The sequence below is a fragment of the Cebidichthys violaceus genome, unplaced genomic scaffold (genome assembly GCF_023349555.1).
Source record: "Cebidichthys violaceus isolate CVI_PGR_0920_01 unplaced genomic scaffold, fCebVio1.0.p SCAF_4, whole genome shotgun sequence".
Taxonomy (NCBI): domain Eukaryota; kingdom Metazoa; phylum Chordata; class Actinopteri; order Perciformes; family Stichaeidae; genus Cebidichthys; species Cebidichthys violaceus.
The window spans coordinates 5,400,331-5,426,837 of NW_027176594.1; the positions used below are offsets into that span (position 1 = coordinate 5,400,331).

Sequence of the window (26,507 nt, forward strand, 5' to 3'; positions counted from 1 at the left end):
TTTACTTTTACTGTCCGTTGTGTTGCATGTTAAGATAGTTGCTTTATTTGTTACACACTTGTAATAATACATTTATTTATATAGCTCCTTTAAAAACAGTTTACGAAGTGCTTTGACAGACAAAGTGTGGGAACTGAGGATATTTACATGTAACTGCCAACTTATATGTGTTTACTATGTATGGATTTTATTCTGCATGTTTGCAGAAACCCCCCATTTATTTTCAAATACTTCTTTTTACAGGATAAAACGCATACATTAGCAAACTGACCATAGCTTCATCAGTTGCTTTAGTTAGCTACACAACAGTTACACCTGGCAGTTACTGGGTGTAAATACAATTGTGTGTGTTGCATCCTGTTTTGATTTAGTAACATGTAAATCTCCACTTAGTTAACATGTGTTAGAACAAGGTAAGTTTGGTTTGAACTTACAAAGATTTGGTGGAACCCTGCCCTGAAGCAGTTGCCCACTTTTGCTGGTTGGTAATCATGTGGAAATTGAGTAAAGACTTAAAGTCCAACATATTGAACGGAGCTCTCACAACATTATTGCTATGATTATAAGCTCACTGGGCCCATCCACAAGCCTGTCTACATTGCATCAGAGGGCAAATACAGTTCAAGTCCAAAGTGTGTGGTGAAGCAATATGCTACTGAAGACCAAGTGACACTCAATCTTCTTCAAGGACCAAGAGCATAAATGAGATGGCTGTGGGGTGGCCATGTGTGGGAACAGCACTGCAGCAACAATGTCTGCATTCCATCAGGCACAGGACAAGATATGGATTTTGTGAAAAGGGTCACTGGGATTTTGATAGTTAAATCACTGTAATAAGTAAAAATGAATCCTGTAATACACATATATAAATCAGTCAGTATATCCTTAAACAGTGACCAGTAGGTTGTTTAATCAAGTGTATATGAATTTGCTATTTTTAGGGAACCTCAAACTACAGTTTGTGATCTTAATGGAAAAATCATTTCAATGTCTAACTCATGATCATAAAAACATCTGATAACAGATGAGTTCAATTATCCTCAAGAATCCTCAAGTTTTAGTGCAACTCCTCAGCTATAATTTACCAAACACATTACACCACAGGCTCAGGTTTGCCTTGGACCAGCCCCTAGATAAGCTGCTATAGGCCTAGACAGCCGGGGGACTTGCTAGGATACACTGAGCTCCTCTCTCCTTTTCTCTCTCTCCTTCTGTATGAGTTCATGTCCCATTAATGGACATTGCTAACTTTGCTTCTTCCAGGGTCCTGGGACAGAGGATGTCACATGTGTACAGATTGTAAAGCCCTCTGAGGCAAATTTGTGATTTATGATTTTGGGCTCTATAAAATAAATTGAATTGAATTGTTTCCGTATTTTGTGGATTATTATGGAATAATTGTGAGAATGGCTCGAGGTGCTAGTAACTTCCAACCTGCTTGCCATCGAGGGAGCAGCATCCGCGGCCTTTGGTTGAGCCATAATAAAGCTACCTAGATGTGAACAGGACAAGTCAAAAAGTCATAGTATAGTATGTTATAAAAAATTATAAAAGTCCATTCATTTTTTATGACATACTATATTATGACATTTGATGGTATGCTACACTATTAGTTTGAATTGTTTACAGATTGGCCACTTTAATGCAAGGAACTCCAGCTTGCCAGAATGGAGATAGTAGTTTTTCTTACCTGGCGTAAGTGTCCTGGGACCAGAAACTTTGACACAGAGTTGGCTTCCCTGTTGTTGATAGAGTACTGCCCCCAGACCTTCATTTGATGTGTTGGTGTGAAGGACGAAGAGCAAATGAAAGTCTAGGCCAGGATGGGTGGACTGGTTAGAAGGTCAACAAGGCTTAACACCACAGCACTTTGTTCTGGTGCACACTGGACAGGTACTTTGAATAAAAGTATTTTCACACTCCATTAGATGAAACAGTGGCCGGGCTATCCTACAAAACTCCTGTATGAAGGTTCTTTAATATCCTAGAAACAAAGAGCTCTCTCCAACATTCTTTGGCTCTCTATCCTTCAGATGCTGAACTGCCTCAAGGTCTTTACTATTTATCTGGACACCTTGCTGGTCACCAGGCACCCTGGATACCTGACCTCACATGGTTTCAGGTTTGGGGCCCTTTACTTCAAGTTGTCTATATACAAGTCGAATGTTCTGTACGTTTTAAAAAACATAGCACAAAGAAATACTTTGTAGACACACTCAGACACGCTCCAGGGTTTCAGACATGCCAATGGCCAGACCACACAAAAAGGGCACCTAAAGACTTGTATGATTTTGTGTTGAAGTGAACTGTATACATTGGTTGGATTGAAAAGAGAGAAGTTGTCAGGTGATTGTTAGCTTAGTACAATAGCTAGTATAGTAAGCAAAACAATGAGCTAATAGTCACTTATGTACACTGCGGTTTGTTTAAGTGGATACGTTAATTTCCAAGAAAAGGAGGGATGTCATGTATGGGGTTAGATAGGTCACATGTCTAGAAAAACAGGAAGTAAGGGGAAAAAAACAAGAGACGCAATAGCCTGGGGACATGTGGCTGTAATATTAATTCATTGACAGAAACTCCATTTGATGATTTAATATCTTCACCCACATTTGTAAATCAACAGAGTGCTACAGGAATGATACTAGGCCTACCCCAAAAGTCAGCATTGTATCGGTTCCCTTAACAAAAAGCCAATAAGATTTTTCAATTGGATTTTGTATGATTGCAGAAATAAGCAAACGCACACTTATGATACTTGCATGTTTTGTTCGGCTTTTGTTTAGCTAATAATAACTAACATGGCTGGAGTAAAACCCCTTTACGTTTTTAGACTTGTACTGAACCATTCCTGCAGAACTCAATTACTCACACCCAATGTCACCTTGTTTTTCTCACTTGAATACAACAATCAAGAGGCTGTCCAATAAAAAAACAGGCAAACAAGACAAAAAGATACTGAAAGTAAATTTTGAGTAAGCATTTAATAGGAATTAAACCAGACAGGCCACAACTCCACAAGTTCAGTGACATTATCTATGGAAAGAGTGGGCATATACCTTTTATTATGTCTACTAAACGATCCGCTAGTGAACTAAATAAATAAGGCCATACACGAAACAAAAGTCAAGTTTAATGTTCAAATTAGAAAAGTGGAAGAGTGTTTTGTTTTAATTTCAAACATAATCACACTTAATCATTCCATAACACCTCACGTGCCTCCGCCTCCTGCACGCTGACGGTGGCTAGTCGGTGACGCGCTCGCTATATTTTGCGTGCGGCAGCGCTACAGCGGAGAAGGGGGCGGAGGAGAAGAAGAAGACTGCCACTAATACTGTCGGGTTCAGTGTTGAACTGTCGCCTTTCTGCTTCAGTCCGCGGACGGTCATCGCAGCCGGGAGAGCAAACAGACCGTGAACTGTTTGTTTTGATCGTCTATAACGAGGTTTTCTCTGCAAGACAGCAACGCACAGTAAAGCGACACTGACGGGATCACACCTGCCACGGGGCATGGACAACAAAGACTGATCCAGGCACTGCGCTGCGCGGCAGCAAACCGAGCCCGGCAGCCCACGAAACCTTCAAAGAAATAATTTATTGTCTTTTATTTAAGAGCCTGTGCTGCACACAAGAGGCTTGTGCTGGAAGAGGTTTTGTGTGCGCGAAATTTGGTGTTGGACTTCCACATTGCAGGCCGATCCGATCCGATCCGTGCACTGGCGGGTTTAATTATAGCAGCACTTACATGCTCGTCTTAGTTTTGCTCGGATATCCAATAGTAAACGATATTTGAAAGGTCGAGGAGGAGGAGAATATCAGGCCTTTATCTGTGTTTTAATAATTTAATAATCCCTGCTGGAGACAATCGCACATCCCGGTCGGAGCCAGTTAAGTTGTCTCCGTCAGCAATCCTCTGTGTTCAATGTTCCCTTAAAAACAGAAGAATCATGTGGGTCAGTCCCGAAGATGTTTTACTGGCTGGCGCATTATGGATCACCGAGAGAGCAAATCCATATTTCATCCTCCAAAAACGGAAGGGCCACGGGGATGGAGGCGGGGGACTGGCGGGTGAGTCCTAAACCCACTGTCATGGATCAATAGCACAATTTCTTTTTAATTAAAATTCAGAGGTTTTTGATGATGACATGGTGATTGAGTGACGGTAGCCTACAATGTGTCAGGTGGAGTGTTTGTGTTGATGTTGGACATGAGGAAAGACGGACAGGATAATGTGAGGAGGATCACATGACCTGCTGTCACAGTTGGCCTTTCACCTGGATGTGAAGAGTTAAATGCTCGTATTCCCTCTAATTGATTTATCAGTATCAGCCTGCTTTGATGAAGGATAAACCTTTGACCAAGTACGGTGACATCAAGGGACAAAGTCTAGCACATCTACTCTCTGATCATACTCTAGAAATTATGATATAATAAATAAATGGCAGGCTATATACTGCAAGAGAAATTTAGATTTCAACCATTACAACAATGCAAACAATAGTAGTTGCAGCAACAGTGAATCTATTTGAGACATGTCTGTTTGCTTGTTCATGCTGAATCATTCCCCTTCCTCTTTCTCTCACTCCTCCTCCTCTCTTGCTTATTCCATCCAAAATGGGTCAAGCACCAGCAGGAGCACGAGGAAGACAAGGAGGAGGGCTAGCTTATGGAAATGACTCCTTGAGGTTCACAGTTTAACAGTCTGCTGTCCTGTGTTCTCTCTGAATTTTGAAATTTGATTAATTCTTTAAACTGAATTCAGCTAGTGTGGCACTTTATCACGTTTTACAGATGAGATGCTGTTTAACATTTTTGAGGAATTAAACAAGAATATTAAACATATTCTGGAATGTAAAAAGCTTAATAGATGAGATTGTTTGTGTGCTGATTTTGACGTTTATATTGATACAGCCATAGGAAGGAGAACATGGGCTGCTGGGCCTTTTTTAAACCCCCCATTTTCCCCTGATGGGTGTCTTTTTTTGCTATGGTGAAACTTTAGAGAGCCCCATATTTGCTGTGTAATTTATTTAAACAATGCATTAATTAAAGAATATACTTCATATAAGATCAGTATCAGTTTAAATAATACTGGTCGTAATGCTAGATTTTGACAGTGGACCTCAAGTTCAGGTAATACAGCAGGACCAACCTCAAGGTCCCTGTCATGTCAGATGATATTGAATATTTTCACAACAAATTTACAATTAATTAACTTATCACAAACTAATTGCCACAATGAAGCTGTGGCTGTTTGGTTTTAACTTAACATACTGTAAATGCAGTGAAACATCACAACCTATATCAAAGTTAATTGGGAATTAAAATGTTTATGTTTTTGATTCAAAACTGAAGTGTAAACGATTCCTCCATCACTGGTGGATCCGTGTTGATTAGCTCAGTTCCTGTCCTCTGCTCAGAATTTCTCACTCTGAGTCAGTCAGTGTCACAGCTCATTGAGCTTTAAACCAGCAACTATGAATAGAGTCAAGTCTCTGCCACTGAGGACCAGTCTGACTCAGGAGTGGGCAATGTAGATAAAAACCTTCTATCATAATAATCTTCTAATTAAATGTAATGATCTCTCTCTCTCTCTCTCTCTCTCTCTCTCTCTCTCTCTCTCTCTCTCTCTCTCTCTCTCTCTCTCACTCTGTGTATATATATCTATATATATATATATATAGATATATATCTATATATATATATATATCTATATCGTGGTTTACCATTGTTGTGTCCAGCAAGAGTAAGTTACTACGAAGTATTACAAGAAAAGATTAGAGAGAAATCCCAAAACAAAATGAAAAGATTTGTGCAAAATGATTTAGTTTTTTATTATTTGTCACCCCTGTAATTATCTAATGACCCCTTAGATTGACTCTGCGATCCCTTTTGGAGCTCTTGACCCCCAGGTCAATGGTCAGGTTAATGGATAAGACAACCAGATGGTAACGTCTGGTTTTAGTTAATCCATCCAGTTAATAAGATGCATTACAAATCCAGGTACTTCTTCACACTGATGAAAAAGTCTTTGAAATCCACTAACATAGTAAAGCAATGGTGGCCAAATACACCTAGTGATAGTCAAATAATAGGATCCGCGGTATAAACGGTATGGTACATTCTCGTTCGAGGTATACTCTCATATTTACCAACCGTAGTCTGACTGACAAAGGTTTAAAGTAAACATTGAGGTTTGACTTAACATATTTGACCCTCTTTGATATTAATAATACAAAATAAGAGCTGCAGTCTCCTTTTTTTTTCAGTCTGGTGAGTTCTTGCCTTGGCAACACAAAGTGTGCTAAGTGGTGCTAGTGGATGATGTCATTGTTATGCAAATGCTGAGCTTGCTGTCTTGTGCTGAGTGCCAGTTGGCTCCATCGCCCAGTGACACTGGCACTGCCCACAAGCAGTTCTTCCAAGAAGAGGGGAAACCAAATCAGCTGCACCAAGACGAAGCATTTTACATAGCCAGGCACAGATATGCATGTTCAAAACTATGGGGCTCAAGCTCTGATGTCAAGGCTAGCAGAGGGCCAGTGATGTTTGGTGGAAACAGGCAAATGTGTAATGGCGTTGCTCCACTGCTCTGAGATATAATTCCACCAAAAACCTGTCAAAGTCTGAGTCTGACAAATCAAACAATGGTTTCTGGGTCTCCAAATGTCCTCATCTACACATCAGTTTTATGTTAGCTCCAGTTCACCTCATTTATCTGAATACATCTTATGAAGGATTCATCTCCATGGAACCCTCAAATAATAATAATCTATTGTAGTTATCCTTCAATACTCAAAAGCTTGTCGGATCGTTAATGGTGTTCGTACCATTATTTATATATATATATATATATATATATATATATATATATATAATGCAATGCAATGCAGCAAAGGCAGTGAATAGGAATATTGCAAGCTAGCAAACATGAATGTAAACAAAGCCAGTTTCAAACTTAGTACAATCCTCCTCGCAGATGTTTTATGAGGAAGGAAATGCATTCAGCACATTTCTCACACCAGAATACACACAGCTTTGTGAACATAATGTAACCTAGTTCGTTTACGAGAGAACTCCACAGGGAAGGTTTCAAAGATGCATACAAATTATATTTGACTTGACAAAGCTCCAAGTAGGTCTACAGTATGGGATGTACCTGCTCAGTTTCATGTTTAATGTAATTGACACATCAAACCTGATAAGCGACCAACAGTCACTTACAGTCTTATCTAATAACCGAGTTTGCATGCACAGTGTTTTGCGGGACAGTGCAGCGCTGGAGGGACATTTGAAAGGACGTCTGGGATCCTTCGTTGTCTATATGTGGCCATTATCATTAGTATTCAGCATTTTCAGAGAGGAAGCAAGATAATAATACAGAACAAAACCTGCATTCATCTAACTGTAAATAATCAGGCCATCGTGTCAGTTGTTGTGCAACACTTGAGCATAAAACAACACAATTATTTGAGTCAGAGTCAACATATTTCACAATCCAGCTGCTAATTACTGTATGTTTGCCAGGAAGTGTGTCGTGTGTCATAATGCTGACCATGTTCTTCTGTAGGCTACACAATGACTTTGAACTTCATGAAATGGTGAAGAAGCTCTACATATTGCATATGTGGAGGCAATCAAACATGCATGTGATGATGATGATGATGATGCAGGCTTGTCTCAGGTTTCTGTTATCTGAAACAGTATAGATTTTTCAGTTTGAGGGAGATTTTGATCCTTTGTGTGCGCAATGCAAACATCCTACACAAGCATCCTCCCACAAGCTGTTCAGTTTTGGCAGAGAGAGGCTATAAACAAAAGAAAGGCGTCCCTTTTTTCCCCCAATGTTGTTGGTTTTGATTTCCTTCTCCTTCACCGAGTAAAAAACAATGTTTCAGAGAAGGTGATTTGTTTTGCTCTAACAATATAGAAAGCTCCGATTGTGTTCTTGTTCTTAAGAGACAGAAAGCACCACATTATTTTATAGCTCGTGTTTCCTCACAAGGAAAGTGTTTCTCTACCCCCCCCATCCCCCCCACTCCGAACATAATAGACGGAACAACCATTACATCTGTGTGTTGTCTTTGTTTTGTAGGTTATGCACCCACTCATTCAGCTTGTGGAAGGAAACCTCTGTAAATGCAGAAGTGTGCGTTGGAACAAGCAGTCACATAGATTTTGGTGTGATGAGTTAAAGCTGCAGAGGCATGTGATGTTCGGGGTTGCAGGTTGTAAAGTAAACAACAACCCATGATCAGTCAAGGCTAAGAAACGGCTGTCTTTCTGTCTGTTTGGGGTTTTTACTTAAATCAATGCAATTGGAGGAAGGACAGGGTGGATGTCAAGTGGTCTGACACCTTCAGTGGTCTACTTTCTGGTTTGTACCCCCAAGTTTCCTGCGTTAAACCTCAACTCACACATTGTAGGCTGAACCATTCATTACATGCAGCACAACTTAAGTACACATTTTCATGAAATTCTAACCGCAAGACTAGATACATTCATTCGCTGTATCACACTGGTATTTTTTAAACACTTTAAACTTTTTTGAAAGGAAAAGCTAACTTCTCTGAGGCGTGAGCAACTGTTGAACATTTCATCTTATGACTTTTAAACCTTGTGATTTTCTTTTGTCAAAGAGGAAGTTGTGTTCACACTCACAACAGTTGTTTGTTTCTCACAAAGGGACAAAACCAATGTGTCAGGCTGAATTATCTCATTAGTTTCAGTATTATTAGAATCCACTTTAGTTGAATAACTCCTTCAGCCCTGTGGACAGCGGGGTTACAAATTCAAGTGAATAATTGATTTGTGTATGCTCTGACACATGACGTGTGGGTTGACAGTCACCATCTAACTGTATCTACTGTTTTAACAACAATAAAGCAACAATAAAGCAACAGAAGTTGCTTTATTGTTGCTTTTCTTGAGTGTTCATCTGGACAACATGGTTTAAGGGACTGATGAGGACTGTAAGGAGGAAAATAATATGATAATAGTATATGAAAAATGTGGATAAAGGGAGAGAAGAATTTACATGAGGGTAGAAGGCAGACAGAGTGAATGATTGTAACTGTAGTCCATTGTCTTTAAATGAGAGTGAGTCTGAAGCACGCAGTTGTACTTTTTTTTTATTATTTGTCTTGTTTTCATCTGAAAATGAGAAAATATTTCAGCTTCACTCACTTGTCCTCTCTCTCTCTCTCTCTCTCTCTCTCTCTCTCTCTCTCTCTCTCTCTCTCTCTCTCTCTCTCTCTCTCTCTCTCTCTCTCTCTCTCTCTCTCTCTCTCTCTCTCTCTCTCTCTCTCTCTCTCTCTCTCTCTCTCTCCCCTTCTCTCTCTCTCTCCCCTTCCTCCTCTCTCTGTGTGACTCATACTGTGTTTGCCCTGATGAGCTGCTAGACAAAAATAACCCGTCTCTCATGGCAGTTGAACGTATACCTGCTCTGAAGAAAAGAGAATATTCACAGCGAACGGCTTGGAAAATGGTATCACAATGGCAAATTAGCCAGCTGTAGTTTTCTAAATTCCAAGTCATTGTGGTACCTATTTCTAATTAAAAACTTTATATAAGGGTTTTAAAATCTGCTCTCACATCAGTTACACACCATTATTAAGAACAGTTTCACACCACCAGTTATCTGTCTTCATTTACCACCTGGCTTCATATTACATAATCAATTTAGTTATCATACCCCAGAGTCAAACACATGCAGATCACTGGTCTACCATGTCTAACAAGTCTAACAAGTAAACAAAGGTGTTATATGCAAAGCGTAAACATTCAAGGCACAGGATGTTTTCACATCTTAAACCACAAGACCTCATGGGATTCCCCTTTGTTCATGCACTTTAAAAAGACGGTGCACACAGTCATTTACAGTTGTTACATGTCTGTGAGGGCTTTTGCTCCACTGCTGAACACATTTTTAGGTTAACTTACGTCATGAGTTAATTTTAGAGTGTGTGGTTTATGTTGTTTTTGGACCAACACAAGGAGCTCTTTATTTAGCCTAATCTGAAGTGTTTTGAAGTAGATATTTGGTTCTCTGCCTTTTAATAACAGTATTTTGGGATCTTGCAGGTTTGCTGGTTGGGACCCTGGATGTCGTCTTGGACTCCAGTGCTCGGATGGCCCCATATAGGATCCTGTACCAGACTCCTGACTCTTTAGTTTACTGGATCATTGCTCATGGTATGTGCACTTTAACTCTTGGCTCCAAAAAATGTATGAGGAAATGCATGGACTTAATCTAACCTCAAGTCTACTTTGACAATTCAGTTTGTTGGTTTACATCACTTAAGGTGCTTTAATCAGCACATTCTAGATATACAGGTATGGGTTACTCCAGTATAAACCTCTCTGTGTTTTCACCCCTTTCACATATCTGCCCCAGCCAACACACACACCACATAATTCTCCAACATTCTGCCTTTTCCCATGTTAGTTCCTGAATGCCAAGCATTACATCATGCCCCAGTGGTTTTAAAGAGCAGGATTACAGGATCAGGGGCAGGAATCGATCCTCAAATATGAGTGTATATGTTGTGTTTTTCTGCGCATTACTTGATTGGGATTCATTATGATTCCACTTCATCTGCTGGTGTCTCACAATAATGTAATCTGCATATTCTCTGTATGCCGAGTTTCACTTGTTATTTCCAGTGAGTGACAGTCTGAGGCAGTAAATCATGCAAAGTAGCAGCCACTCTCCAAATTGATTGGAAGCGGCACTCTCTTCTTTTTTTGCAGTGTCATTGACTATAAAATGTCAGGAAAAGCTTTGACACTTCCAACTCAAAACCAGGGCTGCAACTAATGGTTATTTTAATTATAAATTCATTTGCTGATTATTTTCTTGATTTAGTCTACAAATATAAGAATAGTTGGCATATTCAAGGTATTAGTTTAATATCAGAAAAAAACAAGACAATCAGCTAATGGTCCCATTAGAGAAGCTTGAATCAGTGATTTTTGCTGTGTTTTATGTGCATATAGGTGGGAGGTCTGAGGCAATAAAATACAAATTACAAATTTTGGGAATGCATAGAAATAAATCAGGATGATGCTTGATAAGATTATGAGATCAAACTGCTGTAATTATTTGTAGTTTCAAATTCAATGAGGATGGGACGGTATTGAAACACCAGCAAAAATTAGTTTGTTTGAGTATATGTGCAACTATGCATTTAATTCAGCTGTTCCCTACTAAATGAGCATGTGAAATGAGTACCGTTTGTGCTCCCCGTCTGAAATGGAGGCCTACAGAAGACTAGCCTGGCTTTGAAATGGCAATTGCTCCCCACCTCCTCTCCCTCGCCACCCCTCCCAGCCCTCAAGTCGTCCACCCAGAGATAGAGGAGAGTGGAGCAGTCTGGCAGACGTGGCTAATTTAGTGAATGTGCACTCACTGAAGGGCCGTGTGCAGCAGTGTTGAGGGATAATGGTCTACAGTGGCAGCCATTACTGTGATCAGTTTCTCCGGCAGCCAAAGAAAATTCTGTTTTGACCTCACTGATAACAGTAACAACATGATCATCATAGTGCTGCTGAATATATGTATTTAATTTTAGTCTTTAGATTTAACTTACACTGATGCTTTTGTCATCTTTAGCCTTTCCTCCAGTTAAAGAGGATCTCACTGTTTAGGAATACAAAATACCTTAATATCTCTGATTTTGCATGGTTATTTTCTCCCATAAATCCACGTGTGGCTCAGTGCTAGATTGTGACCATACTGCCAGTTATTTCTGAAACATTACACCATCATTATCCTCCTGTGAACCCAGTTGCTGAGTGCTCTGACTTTCTCTTCTCCCTCCTCTGCAGGAACCTCCCGTAAAGAGATTACAGAGCACTGGGAGTGGCTGGAACACAACCTGCTGCAGACTCTCTCCATCTTTGAGAATGAGAATGACATTACCACCTTTGTCAAAGGAAAAGTCCAGGTAAGTACAGTACATAAACTGTTCCATCAAAAATGTAGTTTGATGTTTGGACATAAAATCAGGCATTGTCTAGTAACAACCACAGAGCAGAACAAGTCAAATACGGTATACAGGACAGTATAAATATTATAGTATAACCACCTGCATAACTTTAGCTACTTCCAGACTGGACCAATCAGAGCAGTGATACTAGGACATTACTTAAATTATATGAATGTGTGTGTGTGTGTGTGTGTGTGTGTGTGTGTGTGTATGTATGTATGTATGTATGTATATGTATATATATATATATATATATATATATATATATATATATATATATATATATATATATATATATATATATATATATATATATATATATATATATGTATATGTGTGTGTATATATGTGTGTGTGTGTGTGTGTGTGTGTGTGTGTGTGTGTGTATATATATATATGTATGTATGTGTATATATATATATATATATATATATATATATATATATATATATATATATATATATATATATATATATACATATATATACATATATATATATATATATACATATATATACATATATATATATATATATATATATATATACATATATATATATATATATATATATGTGTATATATATGTATATATATATATATATATATATATATATATATATATATATATATATATATATATGCACATGTGTGTATGTATATGTATATATGTGTGTTTTGTTGTTGTTGGCAACACAAAATCAATTGAATACAATTAATTAATTGCAGTCATTAAAAACATTTAAATTGTTTCAAGATAGTAACAATTATCATACAAACTAAAAAAATCTGACAATTATACACTTTATCTGGTAAAAGTCTTTATAATATGATGCTATAATATTTAGGTTTAACATTGTGTTATTTATTCAAGTGTTTTTATGGAATTATCAAGAGAGAATATATTGTGACATGATGCATATTCATTTTGAAACTATAACTGAAAAATACTGGTTTGAGTGATATGCTTTTGCTTGAGTTTAAGTTGTGCAATAACATCCTCCAGCCAGAGTATATGAGATGGTGGTGCGGTATTTTTCGATTGGAAGAGAATCAGTAAAAGCAGTGTAGCAAAGACCACAACTGCACCTTCAGCAATTCTCATCCACTCCTGAGAAAATGTTGCCACGCCCCAGCTCATTACCTCTTTCTCTTTCTGACCATCTTGCTTCAGGGCATCATTGCGGAGTTCAACAAGAACCACGATGTCAAAGAGGACGACGACACAGATAAGTTCAAGGAGGCCAGCGCCAAGTTTCGTAAGCTGTTTGGAATGCCGGAGGAGGAGAAGCTGGTTAACTATTACTCCTGCAGCTACTGGAAGGGCAAGGTGCCACGACAGGGATGGCTCTACCTCAGCATCAACCACGTCTGCTTCTACTCCTACTTACTAGGAAAAGAAGGTTGGATATATTCATTTACTATTCATCTGTCTGCTGCCCTATCTTTATCTATCACCTATACTGATACCTTTTTATTACCCAACTTTGCCAAAGTCTTCAAGCAGAATAGCTGGGTTGACATGGGCGAGAAAATAACTGTACGCTAACAGGATCTTTTAATGGCAACACCTTAGAAAAACTGAGTATATGGTTCCTTTTTCCAGTATTTTACATCTTGCTCATATTCATCTTAAGGTAAAGGCCAGATACTCTGATCATCCTTGGTTTTGCTTGCAGCCATTTGCATGTTTGTTTTTTTAAAGATTATATTCATTATTATAGTCATCATTATTTTTTCCAAATCCTTTCAAATGTTTTTAGCAACCTTGTCAATATGATTAAATTAAAGGTGCCGTATACAAGATTGGGATATTTATTTGACACTATTTTCACAAGTAATACTACGGTAATTTGACGTCTAAATCGCACTGAGCATAACTCTTGCATGCTTCTCAAGGTGAAACCTTTTGGAAGTCTTAATTAAACCATATCCTGAGGGCTATTTCATGCCATTGGTTTGTCTTACATTGTCAATATATACTGATTTCTCTTTTTTAATGTCTTTTTGTAACTGTCAGCCAAACTGGTGGTGCGTTGGGCAGATATTACCCAGCTGGAGAAGAGCGCCACCCTCCTGCTGCCCGATGCAATCAAGGTGAGCACCCGCGTCAACGAGCACGTCTTCTCCGTCTTCCTCAACATCAACGAGACCTTTAAGCTGGCGGAGCAGCTGGCCAACATCGCCATGCGTCAACTCCTGGACAACAAAGGCTTCGAGCAAGACCGCTCGCTGCCCAAACTCAAGAAGAAGTCACCCAAGAAGGTGTCGGCACTCAAGAGGTGAGAAAGAACGGATGTGGAGCGGGAACGCTTATTGCTCATCAATTATTAATGCTGTTTGAGCATGTTTATGACATGCAGTCGATGGAACATTAATTTGTTATGGTTGGTAGAGCAGTTGGTTATCCAGACACTTAACGATAGAGGATGAAAGCCTCAAACTGTGTTGCAAGTTTAGGTTTTACAGTTTCACTGCAAAAGCACGTCGTACATGTTAGGAAATGGGTCTCTGCAAGCCCTTAAGAATGGCCTCAAGAGCCCATTTTTGCCTGATCAACATATTTTATGTAAGCATGATTTGATTCCACTTCTATCTACATGGATGCTGCATTGCCAAGTTGTGTAACATGAGGAAAATAAACTATCCACTTGATTGTTATTGTAAATTTAAGAGGGTATACTGTGCAGGTATTATTTTGCTTATAATGCATGATTATGTCAAACCAAGCTGTTAATAACCGTTAAATATTTATAAAAATCTGCCATGTAATCTGACTCTGCATTTTATATCTTTCAGGGATTTGGATGCGAGAGCTAAGAGCGAGCGTTACCGGGCGCTCTTTCGTCTGCCCAAAGATGAAAAACTGGACGGACACACAGACTGCACCCTGTGGACCCCCTTTAACAAGATGCACATCCTGGGACAGATGTTTGTTTCCACCAACTACATCTGCTTCACCAGCAAGGAAGAGACTCTGTGCAGCCTCATTATCCCGCTACGAGAGGCAAGTTGTTACGTCTAAATGTCTCTGTTTGTTTTTATTAACAGCTTGCAAGACGGTTGACTTTGCTAATAACAAGATAAAATAAGCTTTATAAAAGTTTTGTTGTTGGATAATGTTGTCTGGTAGGGGGCCACCGTAAGACAGTGGTATACAGTACACAAAGTATAAACTTGGTTGTTTCCATTTCACGTTAATTGTTTGCTAAATTGCCTTGAACCATTAAAAAGTAAAGGATGTCTTGGCTAGTAAATGTGTAAATTGGTTAGGAAACATCAGCACCATCCAATCAAAGGCAATTAATTATCTAAACAGGATGTAACATAACTTTCAGAAGTAAGTTAAAGGGGCCAAACAAAACAATAAACTTTTGCTAAATGTTGATGCAAGTATGCCTTTTATTTATACATTCACGGATAAATAGGTTCAGAGTTAGTAGTATTCAAACAGTTTAGTTAGTCAGATTTAAGTTGACCTAATTTAGCAACAACCAATCCTTCTGTAGGAGCTACTTTGTGCGCTGCAATATGTTTTAATTAAATTTTTTAGTATTCCATTTTATATTAAATTGCTTATCATGGAAATAAAAGCTGGTTAGTGTGGTCTTAAATGAGAATTGTTATTTCTGACACATGTTATATATGGCTGTATTTGTCATATCAATTATTTTTTTGTTTTACTGAGATTGTAAATGTTCCCCGTTGTCTTTCCAGGTGACTATCGTGGAGAAAGCAGACAGCTCCAATGTGCTGCCGAGCCCGCTCTCCATCAGTACCAAGAATCGTATGACATTCCTGTTTGCTAATCTGAAGGACCGAGACTTCCTGGTCCAGAGGATTTCTGACTTCCTGCAGCAGACCACCTCTAAGATCTATCTGGAGAGAGAGCTTACTGGCAGCCTTAACAGCTCAGATGATGAGGTGAAAAAATATTATTTTGTTTCTTAAACACCTAGTTTACTTTAAGTAAAATCTATAAAATACTGTGAATAACTGAACAGTGGTGGTGACTGTGTCCATTTAAAAGCTCCAAAGCTTAAATATGGTGTCTGTCACCTCCAGGTTTACTCCCAGCCTGGATCTCTGCTCTCCAGCAGCCCACAGCACAGTTTGAGCTCAGAAGGCGAGCGTACGTTCAATTTGAACGACAGCAGCGTTCCCACAGCGACACAAGCCCTCATGACCATGTACCGCCGCCGCTCTCCTGAGGAGTTCAATCCCAAGCTGGTGAGATAAATGCACTTTTGTTGACTACAATTAAAAGCAGTTGATCTTGTCGAGCACGCAACACTCTAATTTGTTCTGCTTCTGTGTTGGATATTCTCAGTTATCACATTTTTTGCTTGCCTTTCCATAATTGTCATTTTCCCATCATTACACTGCACGGATATTTAAGCTGCACAGCGGATTGCTGGTAACAGGAACCTACCAAGATACTTTTTCCTGCAAGACTGTGTATAAATAAAGCCAGACCTGTACTTAAGCACAATGCAATAGGACTGGCACCTTGAATTATACTGTAGAATATTACAGTATTCATGCTTTTGTGGAGTGGACGAGAAATCAATCTAACCACTGGTGTGGAATAGTAAAAGCAGGACTCTGACAGAAAAAGGGTTACAGTAATTGTGCTTGAGCTTCTGCATCTCATGAAATTTGTGTCCCTCTTCTCTCAGGCGAAAGAGTTCCTGAAGGAGCAGGCCTGGAAGAACCACTCTACAGAGTATGGACAGGGAGTGTGTATGTACCGCACCGAGAAGACGAAGGAGCTGGTCCTCAAGGGGATTCCTGAGAGCATGCGAGGAGATCTCTGGCTGCTCTTCTCTGGTGAGCAAATGTTCATGTAGGCCTGAAATACTGTAAACACAAGCACAACACACACTGTGCATACCAAACGGCAAATGATTCCGTCATACACTGCACCTAATGAAACCACACCCTGCATACTACGTGCTCACACATGATTTAGTGCTGGCTCTAGCCTCGGTGGTGCAAAAGCATTTCTTTAAAATTATAAAAGCTTTTTTTACTTTGATGCTGAACTAACTCCCAGGTTAAGAACCACCGGGTTAGGAGCCGAGAGGGAAGTCCAGGAAAATCGTATTTTCTGGGAGACAAAACTACACCGTATCCCAAAGATGAACATACAGCAGTATATACACAATGTGGTTTTATACTGAAATTCAAATTTATTAAAATATGCATGCATGCCTATGCACAAAGTTACTTTAGAAAACAATTAAGGCTACAACTCAGAATTTTTCCTATTATAAATATCTGTTGACTATAAAAACTTTTAATTAGTTGATTTGAATGTTGTTGAATATTGGCACTACTGTAAATACTTACAGTCATGCATATGCATGAACATAGAACTCAATAGTAATCCTGCGGACACGATTATTGGTATTATTTGTAATATCTGGAGTAAATGGGGTTTGTGTGAAACCGCACATACAACAGCATACATATGCATGTATTATTTTCCATGAGTGCAGAACCCAACATTTTAAACCTAGCTACCAAACAATGGAATGAGGAGCTGTAGCTTGTGAATGTCATTCTTTAACAACATGCTGCGTTTTTATGTATACACCCGCTCCAGAGTTTCCTGTGTACAGGCAGAAGCTTGTACTTGTCCTCACCTGAGAAGAGCTAGGTTACAAAAGGCTCCTCCCTCACTCCCCAGTGACCCACTTATGGCTCACATGACTGTTGTCATAGCTGCATTGTAGTCACCTATAGTCCCCCTTACCTGCACCTCCTGCAATGAGTCTACTCTTACACTAATCACCTCCAAGAAAAACAAGTACCTTACTTATTTAAAACATTCAGTTGTTGACCTAATTGGCATCTTTTTTTAGAACAAAGGGTGTAAAAACCAGTTTGGTGAGCTTAATGAGCCAGTTTTCTGAGGAATGTGGATAACTGTGCTGAGAAAACATGGAGTGATGTGAAAAGATTCTCTCCAGGTTTTACTGCAAAGCAATTCACATGAATACATTATGTATTTGTATGTTCGTTATAGCACATCATTTTAAGGTTTGATGTTTAACATAATGGGTAATGTAGTTTACTATACTGTAAAGAAATCTCCTACTTGGCTGACTGTGTTAGACATTATAGTTATGGCAGTTGTTTCCTTTATTTTTTAGTGAGATGTCTTCATAAATTGAGGTTGTTTAATCTCAATTCCACAATCTATTCTTTATCCATGAATGTATGATGTTTTATTGTTTTGTTACTTTTTGTTAAAATAAAGACAAATGGTTCAACATAACGATGAAAAATTCTCAATTAAGTAAATTCAAAATTAAAGAATAAAATGGGCCATATACTCACTCAAGTGACAAAATGGGTAGTTTAAGTGAAATAACAATAATTTGGTACTTTGGTACTTTATAAACAGAAGCTCCAGTACCACACCCTGATATAGATACTGTGATGGATATGTAGCCTGTTGGAACATAGTATTTAGTACTTTCTTTATTTTAGTTTTTTCATGCTTCACTTGTATATGGTAGATGTCTATAATGTAACTGTATGTGGTATTCTAGCTTTTTCATTTTTTACTTCAATCTGCATATCCTTCTGCTGTAGTGACACTTACATTTCCCCTGCATCCCCTTATCTTATTGGATTTAAATATTTAATAACAGCTTTGCACGTAAGCCTCCCTCACAAGGACTGTTACCATCGCTCATGTAGGAGGAGATCTTATCATGTGTGTTTTTCATAGGGGCGATCAACGAGATGGCCACCCACCCTGGATACTACGAAGACCTGGTGGAGAAGTCGTTGGGCAAATACAACCTGGCCACAGAGGAGATAGAGCGGGACCTGCACCGCTCTCTCCCCGAGCACCCGGCCTTTCAGAATGAGATGGGCATCGCTGCCCTCCGCAGGGTCCTCACAGCCTACGCATTCAGAAACCCCAGCATTGGATACTGTCAGGTACACACACCCCTCCTGTTTGTATTTTGACATGAACTGGCAGACACCTTGCAATCCTTGACAACACTTGAATTCACTCTTCTCTCCCTCGACACCAAAGGCTATGAATATTGTGACATCTGTGTTGCTGCTCTACGCCAAAGAAGAGGAGGCTTTTTGGCTGCTTGTGGCGCTCTGTGAGAGGATGCTGCCTGACTACTACAACACTAGGGTTGTAGGTCAGTATGTGCTTCTGTATTTTAGGGTGTTTGATTGACAGTTTTCCATTGGTTTAACATCCTCTTCTTTTCACTACGTATTCCCCAGGAGCCCTAGTCGATCAGGGAGTGTTCGAGGAGCTCGCCCGTGAGTACGTTCCTCAGTTGTACGACTGCATGCAGGACCTTGGGGTCATCTCCACTATCTCCCTCTCCTGGTTCCTCACCCTCTTCCTGTCCGTCATGCCGTTCGAGAGCGCAGTTGTGGTGGTGGACTGCTTCTTCTACGACGGCATCAAGGTCATCTTTCAGCTGGCGCTCTCGGTGCTGCACGCCAACATCCACCAGCTGCTGGGCTGCAAGGATGACGGAGAGGCCATGACGGTACTGGGCAGGTAAGGAGAGGAAAAAGGGACAAAATATCTAGCTGACTATTTAGGGTGACTCTAAAACCCTAAAAACTACTTCACCATTTATCAGATATTTTTATCCCACAAGCCTGAAATAAGTCTAATATTTGGTAAATCATGTGTGTGTTGTAGATATTTGGACAGTGTCACCAATAAGGACAGCACTCTCCCTCCCATCCCCCACCTGCACTCATTACTGACAGACAATGGAGAACCGCATCCAGAGGTCGACATCTTTAAACTAGTCCGCAGCTCCTATGAGGTATTTAACCTGGATGATAATGAGTCTGTCGTCCTCTGTGTTTGGTCGTGAGATATGCAGGGAAAAAGTACAAATCTGACATTTATCAAGTGCCTCCTTATGGAATTTTGTCATCCATTTTCTTTATCGAAGAAGCTATAATGTTACTGCTTGCAATGAAATCTAGTATGTTTTCAATTTATATGATTTGAACTTTAATTTAATTTAACTTTAAATGTATCTGAGAAAACACAGCTGTCTCCTCACAATGATGCAACTGTCTCCAGCCTTCCACTGTAATAACAGACTTTAAGTAATACCACAGCTGCGTTGACCTTTATTTCTCCATGTTTGTCCTCTTTGTATCAGAAATTTGGTTCAATCCGTGCAGATGTAATTGAACAGATGCGTTTCAAGCAGAGACTGAGAGTCATCCAAACCATTGAAGATACAACAAAACGCAACGTGGTAAGAACCCCCTGATATATCTTTACTGATACTAGAAATAGACAAATGTTTGTAAAAGTGTACAAGTACTGTATTTACTATAATGTTCTTGTTCAACCCTGTTGTGCAGATAGCAGAACAGTAATCAAGCAACTTCAAAACTCTCTTAGTCCTGCAGGTCAAATTTAGATTTGTGCTTTTAAACACAACATTCTTGTCATAATTAGATAATCTCTTTCTTCTATTTATACTTAATGTAATTATACTGTGTTTTTTAGGTAAGGACTATTGTAACAGAGACTGCCTTTAACATGGACGAGCTGGAGGAGCTCTATGTGCTGTTCAAGGTGAGTTACAGCTTACGTATTCATGTTGTGTACCTCCAGCGAACACTCGCTGTTATGCCACCGTGTTAAAAGTGAGGTTTCGACAGGAAGTCAAGCAGTCATTTGGTCTCTACAGAGAAAAGAAATGAGAGCTTGGGGATCATGACTATTTTCCTTTACCATACGCTATTCTTGTGCTGTACATAAACATGGTGAAGATTAATTTGCTACTTTTATTAATGACACAGCCTTCATATTGACTCAGATTATTTAAATCTAAAATTGCTTTCCAAACATACTGTCAAAGTGTGTGTTGTATTTCTCAAACATAACACAATGCAACTACGCTAATGGTTAATGTTTATTGGTTTATTTTACCTCTTCAGAAGCAGCTCTATCCTTGTTGTTTTCTTGATTTGCATATGAAATTGCACAGTCCTCACCCCTCTCTTGCTCTCTTCAGGCAGAGCACCTGACCAGCTGTTACTGGGGCGGCAGCAGCAACCCCACTGAGCGTCACGACCCCAGCCTGCCCTACCTGGAGCAGTACCGCATCGACGTGGAGCAGTTCAAAGGCCTGTTCAACCTGCTGTTCCCCTGGGCCAACGGTGCCCACTCAGACCCACTGGCTTTGCGCTTCTTCCGTCTCCTTGACCAAAATGGAGATGCCCTCATGAATTTTCGGGAGTTCATCAGTGGCCTGGGTAAGAATAGTAAGATGTGTGTCAATATTCTGCAGAAGTAATGGTTTGTATCGTAGCAGATCAGTTGATAATTCACACTGTCATTATTCTTGTATTGTAGCCAAGATTATATATCTAATTTGGAAACAGTTCAGATGTTTCTAAACTCTAAAGCTTGTTGGTTTTAGGTGTCCTGTGTCACGGGGACCTCACTGAGAAGCTGAAGCTCCTCTACAAGATGCATGTCATACCTGGTGAGTGCGTGCATAGATGCAGTTCAATAAAAGTCGTCTATAGGAAACCACAGAAAATATTTAATTTCAGTGGAGGAGGATTATTAGCTATGCAGAAAAGAGGTGGCTCAGTGAAAAATGTTGAGCTCTTTGTCACACTTCACTCTGCAATTCATTTTCTCAGCATTTACTTTGTCAGCATGCTTTTCTATGAAATTAGGTAACTGACTGTATTTTGCCTTAAGTCCTGAATTTAAAGGCATACTTAGGCTTATCCGTTTTTAATGTAAATAAGAAATGTTCATAAAAGTGAAACCTATAATTTTCTTATATTATTTTTTAAAATCATAATCTGGGATAAAATGACAAAGAAAGGTTGCCAAGTTCAGTTCTCCTAATTTCTTTGCCCCCAGAAGTCACTCATGAACCGGAAGAGCCTGACTCTGCCTTTGAGGCCACACAGTACTTCTTTGAAGACATCACTCCAGAAACGTCCATCGGTACGAACCCCAGATCAACTTTTTTTGTGACCAAATTTGTGTTGCTTCGACGACATCCTTTCCATAATCAGCTCAATATGCATGTGTACCACAATGATATAATATAACCAAACATCAGACATAAACTTTGTTTGTCGTTAAACTTTTTCCAACCTCCTTCTCACCATAGTGACATTTCTTAACCATCTCACCCTAACCACAACACCTCCAACCTCAAGATGAAATATAAAAGAATGGAGATTACAGATGAAAAAATAAATTGCATAATAAAAATAAATATAAAGCTAATGAATAAAACAATAGATTACAACTAAAACGTACCAATTCTGCCAATTACATAGTAAAGATAAAATGGGGAAAATATTACATATTATCACTTCAGAACTTCACTTCACAATTATTTAGCAGAAGACCCCCCCCCCTCGAGTCGTTTTTTGTGCTTTTATTTCCAACAATGTTGCTGTTTCTAATATAAACGACTTGAGATTGCCGTTGTGATATTTGCACAAGTGAAATTAGTTTTTGTGGTCATGGGCATGTCGTGTGATTTTGTTGGTGAAAGTGTGGTTGGGTTGTATTAACCTAGAAGCCGCAGACATCGTGTGCTGCTTGCATTGTGTACACAGACGGTGATGAAAGCATGAGCACAAAAACAAATGACTGCATAAGTAAAACTAGGCTTGCAAGGCACAAGTCTGCAGGAGAATCCTGTGTTGAATATACAGATATACAGAAGATATATAAACTGCATCAAACTGCCTCGATCTGAGAGCTGTTGTTTGGACATTAAACTTTCAGAAGGCACTGATGATATACTGTTATACTACACCCTGTCCTGGGTGTAGAGAAGTAGAGCAGGACTCTACTGCAAGAAAATATAAAAGTATATTTCATTTTAATATTATATGCTTGTCTTTATAGAGGATGCTGCTGAAAGATGGGCGCTGAAAGTCCAGTCTAGCTGTTGGATTTGGATAATCTGACTTTTTGAATTTAATTTAATTTAATAACAAATGGTTGATGTTTGATCCTCTCTCCTCAGGTCACGACTCAAAGTGCAGAAGTGAGCGGGATGATGGCTTTGTCAGAGTTACATTTAAGACTGAAAAAGGTATGCAACATATTGCAAAAGAAATGTAAAAGCCTGAATGTATAGATCTAATACAACACACTACACTACAATGAGCGAAACAGTGTTTTGTCTCATTCAAATGGCAAAAAATCCAAGTGTGAAATTTCCTTTAGTCTCGATTAGCAGGCAAGAAAACTCCTGATGTGTTCACACAAAAGGTTATTGATTCAAGATTATGGGTTATTTTCATGGACTAAACAGGATTGTAAAGTTTCCAAAACATGTGAATAAAGGCAGACATTTGTTTCAAAATGCTTTTCTAAAACAAAAATATGAGTTATTTATGCATTCTTTGTACATCATACAGTGAAAAAACTGAACACTCCTGAATATCGCCATTACTTGAAACTGTGGAACCAGGAGACGAAACCTAAACTAGAAAACACAAAAGACCTCCCTAAGCTGAATCAGGTAAGGCTTCACCCTCTGTATCAGTTGTTATATACAGTATGTGCATAAGAAACTCTGTAGTTACAGTCCAGAATAACTGACCTCTTGTGTTTTTTTTTCTTCTCCAGAGCCAGTTTATCGAGCTTTGCAAGACCCTCTACAGCATGTTCAGTGAGGATATTGCAGAACAGGAGCTCTATCACGCCACGGCGACAGTCACCAGTCTGCTGCTGGAAATGGGAGAGGTGGGAAAGCTCTTCTCCTCCTCTGGCCGGAAGGACCACAACATGGAGGGTAAATCAGAGACGAGCATGTATACGAGAGAAGCCACTGACCCCCAAACCAGCCAGGAGGCTGTGCTTGATGGTCGCGCTGACTGCTTTGCCCCTGCAGGTCTGGAGAACAAGCCGAGCCCCTGTGAGGACGGAAAGAGGATCGGAGGGTGCGAGCTGCCACCTATGCAAGACATCAAGCTGGAGGACTCCTCTCCCAAAGACACGGGCACATCATCCGCCATGCTGATCTCGGATGATGAAACCAAAGATGACACTTCAATGTCATCTTACTCAGTGCTCAGCGCAGGCTCCCATGAGCTGGATGAGAAGCTGCAGTGCGAGGACATAGCAGACGACACAGTGCTGGTGCGCAGCGACAACAGCTCCAGTGGTGAAAGAAGCAGCCGGCCTCACGGCGGCGAACCCCACGACCGAGGGCTGCCTCACAGCACGAGCATCGATAAAGACTGGGCCATCACGTTCGAGCAGTTCCTGGCCTCTGTGCTCACCGAGCTGGCCCTGGTGCATTATTTCGAGAAGCCAGTGGAGGTGGCGGCTCGAATAACTAATGCCAAGAATGTCCGTAAAGTCGGGCGCCCCCTTCTCTCAACAAGTGACTATGAGATCTCGCTATCTGGCTGAGATTTCACACGCAGACTTTTTAAAAAGGGAAACATGGTTATCAGTCGTTTGTAAAAATGTCTCTGTGAGTTTTAGAGGACAATGAAAGTCAGTGAATGTGTATGATAAAGATGGTTGAATGAATGTGACCAAAAACTGCTGTTAGCGATGTATTTTACCAGATGTGAAAGACTTTTATTAAAACAATCACTTGATTCTGTCCAGCTAAGGGAGAATGGGACATTAATGTTACGGTTTGCTCAGATGAAGTCAGTGTGTACATGTCGTAGCTGTACTTTATAAGACATTATGCATAGATGTTAATATTGTAATCTTCAGTACTCTTAGGCTATGTAGATGTAAATGTCCACAGAAACAGTACAGTTCTAAACTGGGGTATTGATAGTCTACGTACGATCACCTAACATTATATCCGGCCAAATTATCGCTTCCTTACTTTATGATTCTATTTACTGTCGATAACAAAACATTCTTAGCTTCCCTTGGAATGACAATATGGACAAATACAAACCAAAGCTGTGAAAATGCAATGATAGTGTAAACTCTTTCCGGCTCCACATCTTTTTAAAGCAGTGTGCCACTTTGGCTATTGAGTGAAACTATTCTCTTTTATGCGCACGCGCACACACACACACACACACACACACACACACACACACACACACACACACACACACACACACACACACACACACACACACACACACACAAAATTACATTGTGAACAATCACTCTTCAAAGTAATCTACCCAATAATTGCCCGGGTGTGTTTTCTCCAGTTATTTATTGGTAATACCATTTTTATTTTATTTCTTTTACTCACAGCTGATGGTTAAGGAATTCATGTGTCCTAATCATGAAGAAATTATTACACTAAAAATGCTGTTGAATGAAAAGCCTGCACTTTCTTTGTTTACAACATAATGTGATCCACTAAGATGTTATGACCTTTTTTTCTTTGTACATGTTTTAACCTTTTTTTGCTCTGTACATTTTTACGTTGCTGTTGGAAACTTGTTTTTATGTGATTTTTTTTTTTTTTATTTTTATTTTTTTTTTATTTTAAATGTCCAGGTATTTATACTATGGATTCCACTGCATTGTGTATCACTCCATCCAATTAAAACTACAGTATGATTGATTCGATGCTGCACAGTACGCCTCAAGCCTTTTTATTTACTTAATCGGACTGAGTGCTAATGTATGACCGAGCACACAGTGTTACTGCCATCTGGTGGAAGATTATTTATGCTACCAATCATTCATTTACAAGCAAATATGATCTATTTCATTATCATTTGTTCTTTTTAAACGTGTTTAACCTGCTATTTACAAACCTAAAATTGGTGCTTTACAGTAAATCAAATATTTCTTATTAGTGATGGAATGTAACTAAGTGCCCTTTTAAGGTACTTCAGAAATGGTTTATAGACTGTTTGCAAATACAAGGACTTTGACTTGGTGATTGTTGCATGACAAGTACAATAGTATAAGACATAATTAAGAATATGAAAGTTTATAATGCAAACAAACAAAAGGTTATATTGAAATAAAATAATCTTATTTAAATGTCTTTTTAAAGTATACTTGAAGTTTACTTGACTTGCATTTTCATGTTATTTTATACTTGTATAATTTCCCCCCTGGATTTCAGGGGAAGGGAAACATTTATTTGCAGATATAGATTTGATATACAAAACATGATCAGTTTACAAAATGTTACTTATTGCAATAAAGGGGTGGAAGAAGTAATACAATCATAAGTAAAAGTAGCAATACCACAGTGTAGAAATACTCTATTCTACAGTAGAAATCAAAATCCTGCCTTAAAAATTGTACTTAAGTAAAAAGTAGTATTATCCATAGTGCCAAAAGTACTACTGATGCAGAATGGTCTATTTCTGAATAATATACATTATGTTACTGGATCATAATTATTGATATATGACTGTTCATTACCTGAATGTTGCAGTTTGTTAAGGTAGAGCTAACTTTATATACTGCTGGGTGCCTTGTGAATTCCCCTCCAGGTAACCAATAAAGTTTTACATTATCCTAACGTGTAATAATACACCATAATTCATTCA

General features: G+C 39.1%; 1 protein-coding gene across 2 annotated transcripts; it reads left to right on the forward strand.

The window, feature by feature from the left end:
• The first annotated feature begins 3,318 nt into the window (after window positions 1-3,318).
• On the forward strand, window positions 3,319-25,573 carry tbc1d9 (TBC1 domain family, member 9 (with GRAM domain)). Of its 2 annotated transcripts, XM_068726866.1 has the most exons (22): window positions 3,319-4,068; window positions 10,084-10,194; window positions 11,830-11,948; window positions 13,162-13,390; window positions 14,008-14,269; window positions 14,787-14,994; window positions 15,705-15,911; window positions 16,053-16,217; window positions 16,667-16,817; window positions 18,730-18,944; window positions 19,045-19,162; window positions 19,251-19,536; window positions 19,684-19,813; window positions 20,162-20,260; window positions 20,518-20,586; window positions 21,029-21,269; window positions 21,437-21,502; window positions 21,895-21,981; window positions 23,024-23,092; window positions 23,421-23,524; window positions 23,632-23,797; window positions 23,897-25,573. In XM_068726866.1, the coding sequence occupies exons 1-22, from the start codon at window positions 3,948-3,950 to the stop codon at window positions 24,418-24,420; spliced, it is 3,747 nt and encodes a 1,248-aa protein (XP_068582967.1). In that variant the 5' UTR covers window positions 3,319-3,947; the 3' UTR covers window positions 24,421-25,573. The 2 variants fall into 2 exon arrangements, with proteins under 2 accessions (XP_068582967.1, XP_068582965.1); XM_068726864.1 differs by having other exon boundaries at window positions 23,632-25,573.
• The last annotated feature ends 934 nt before the right edge of the window (window positions 25,574-26,507 follow it).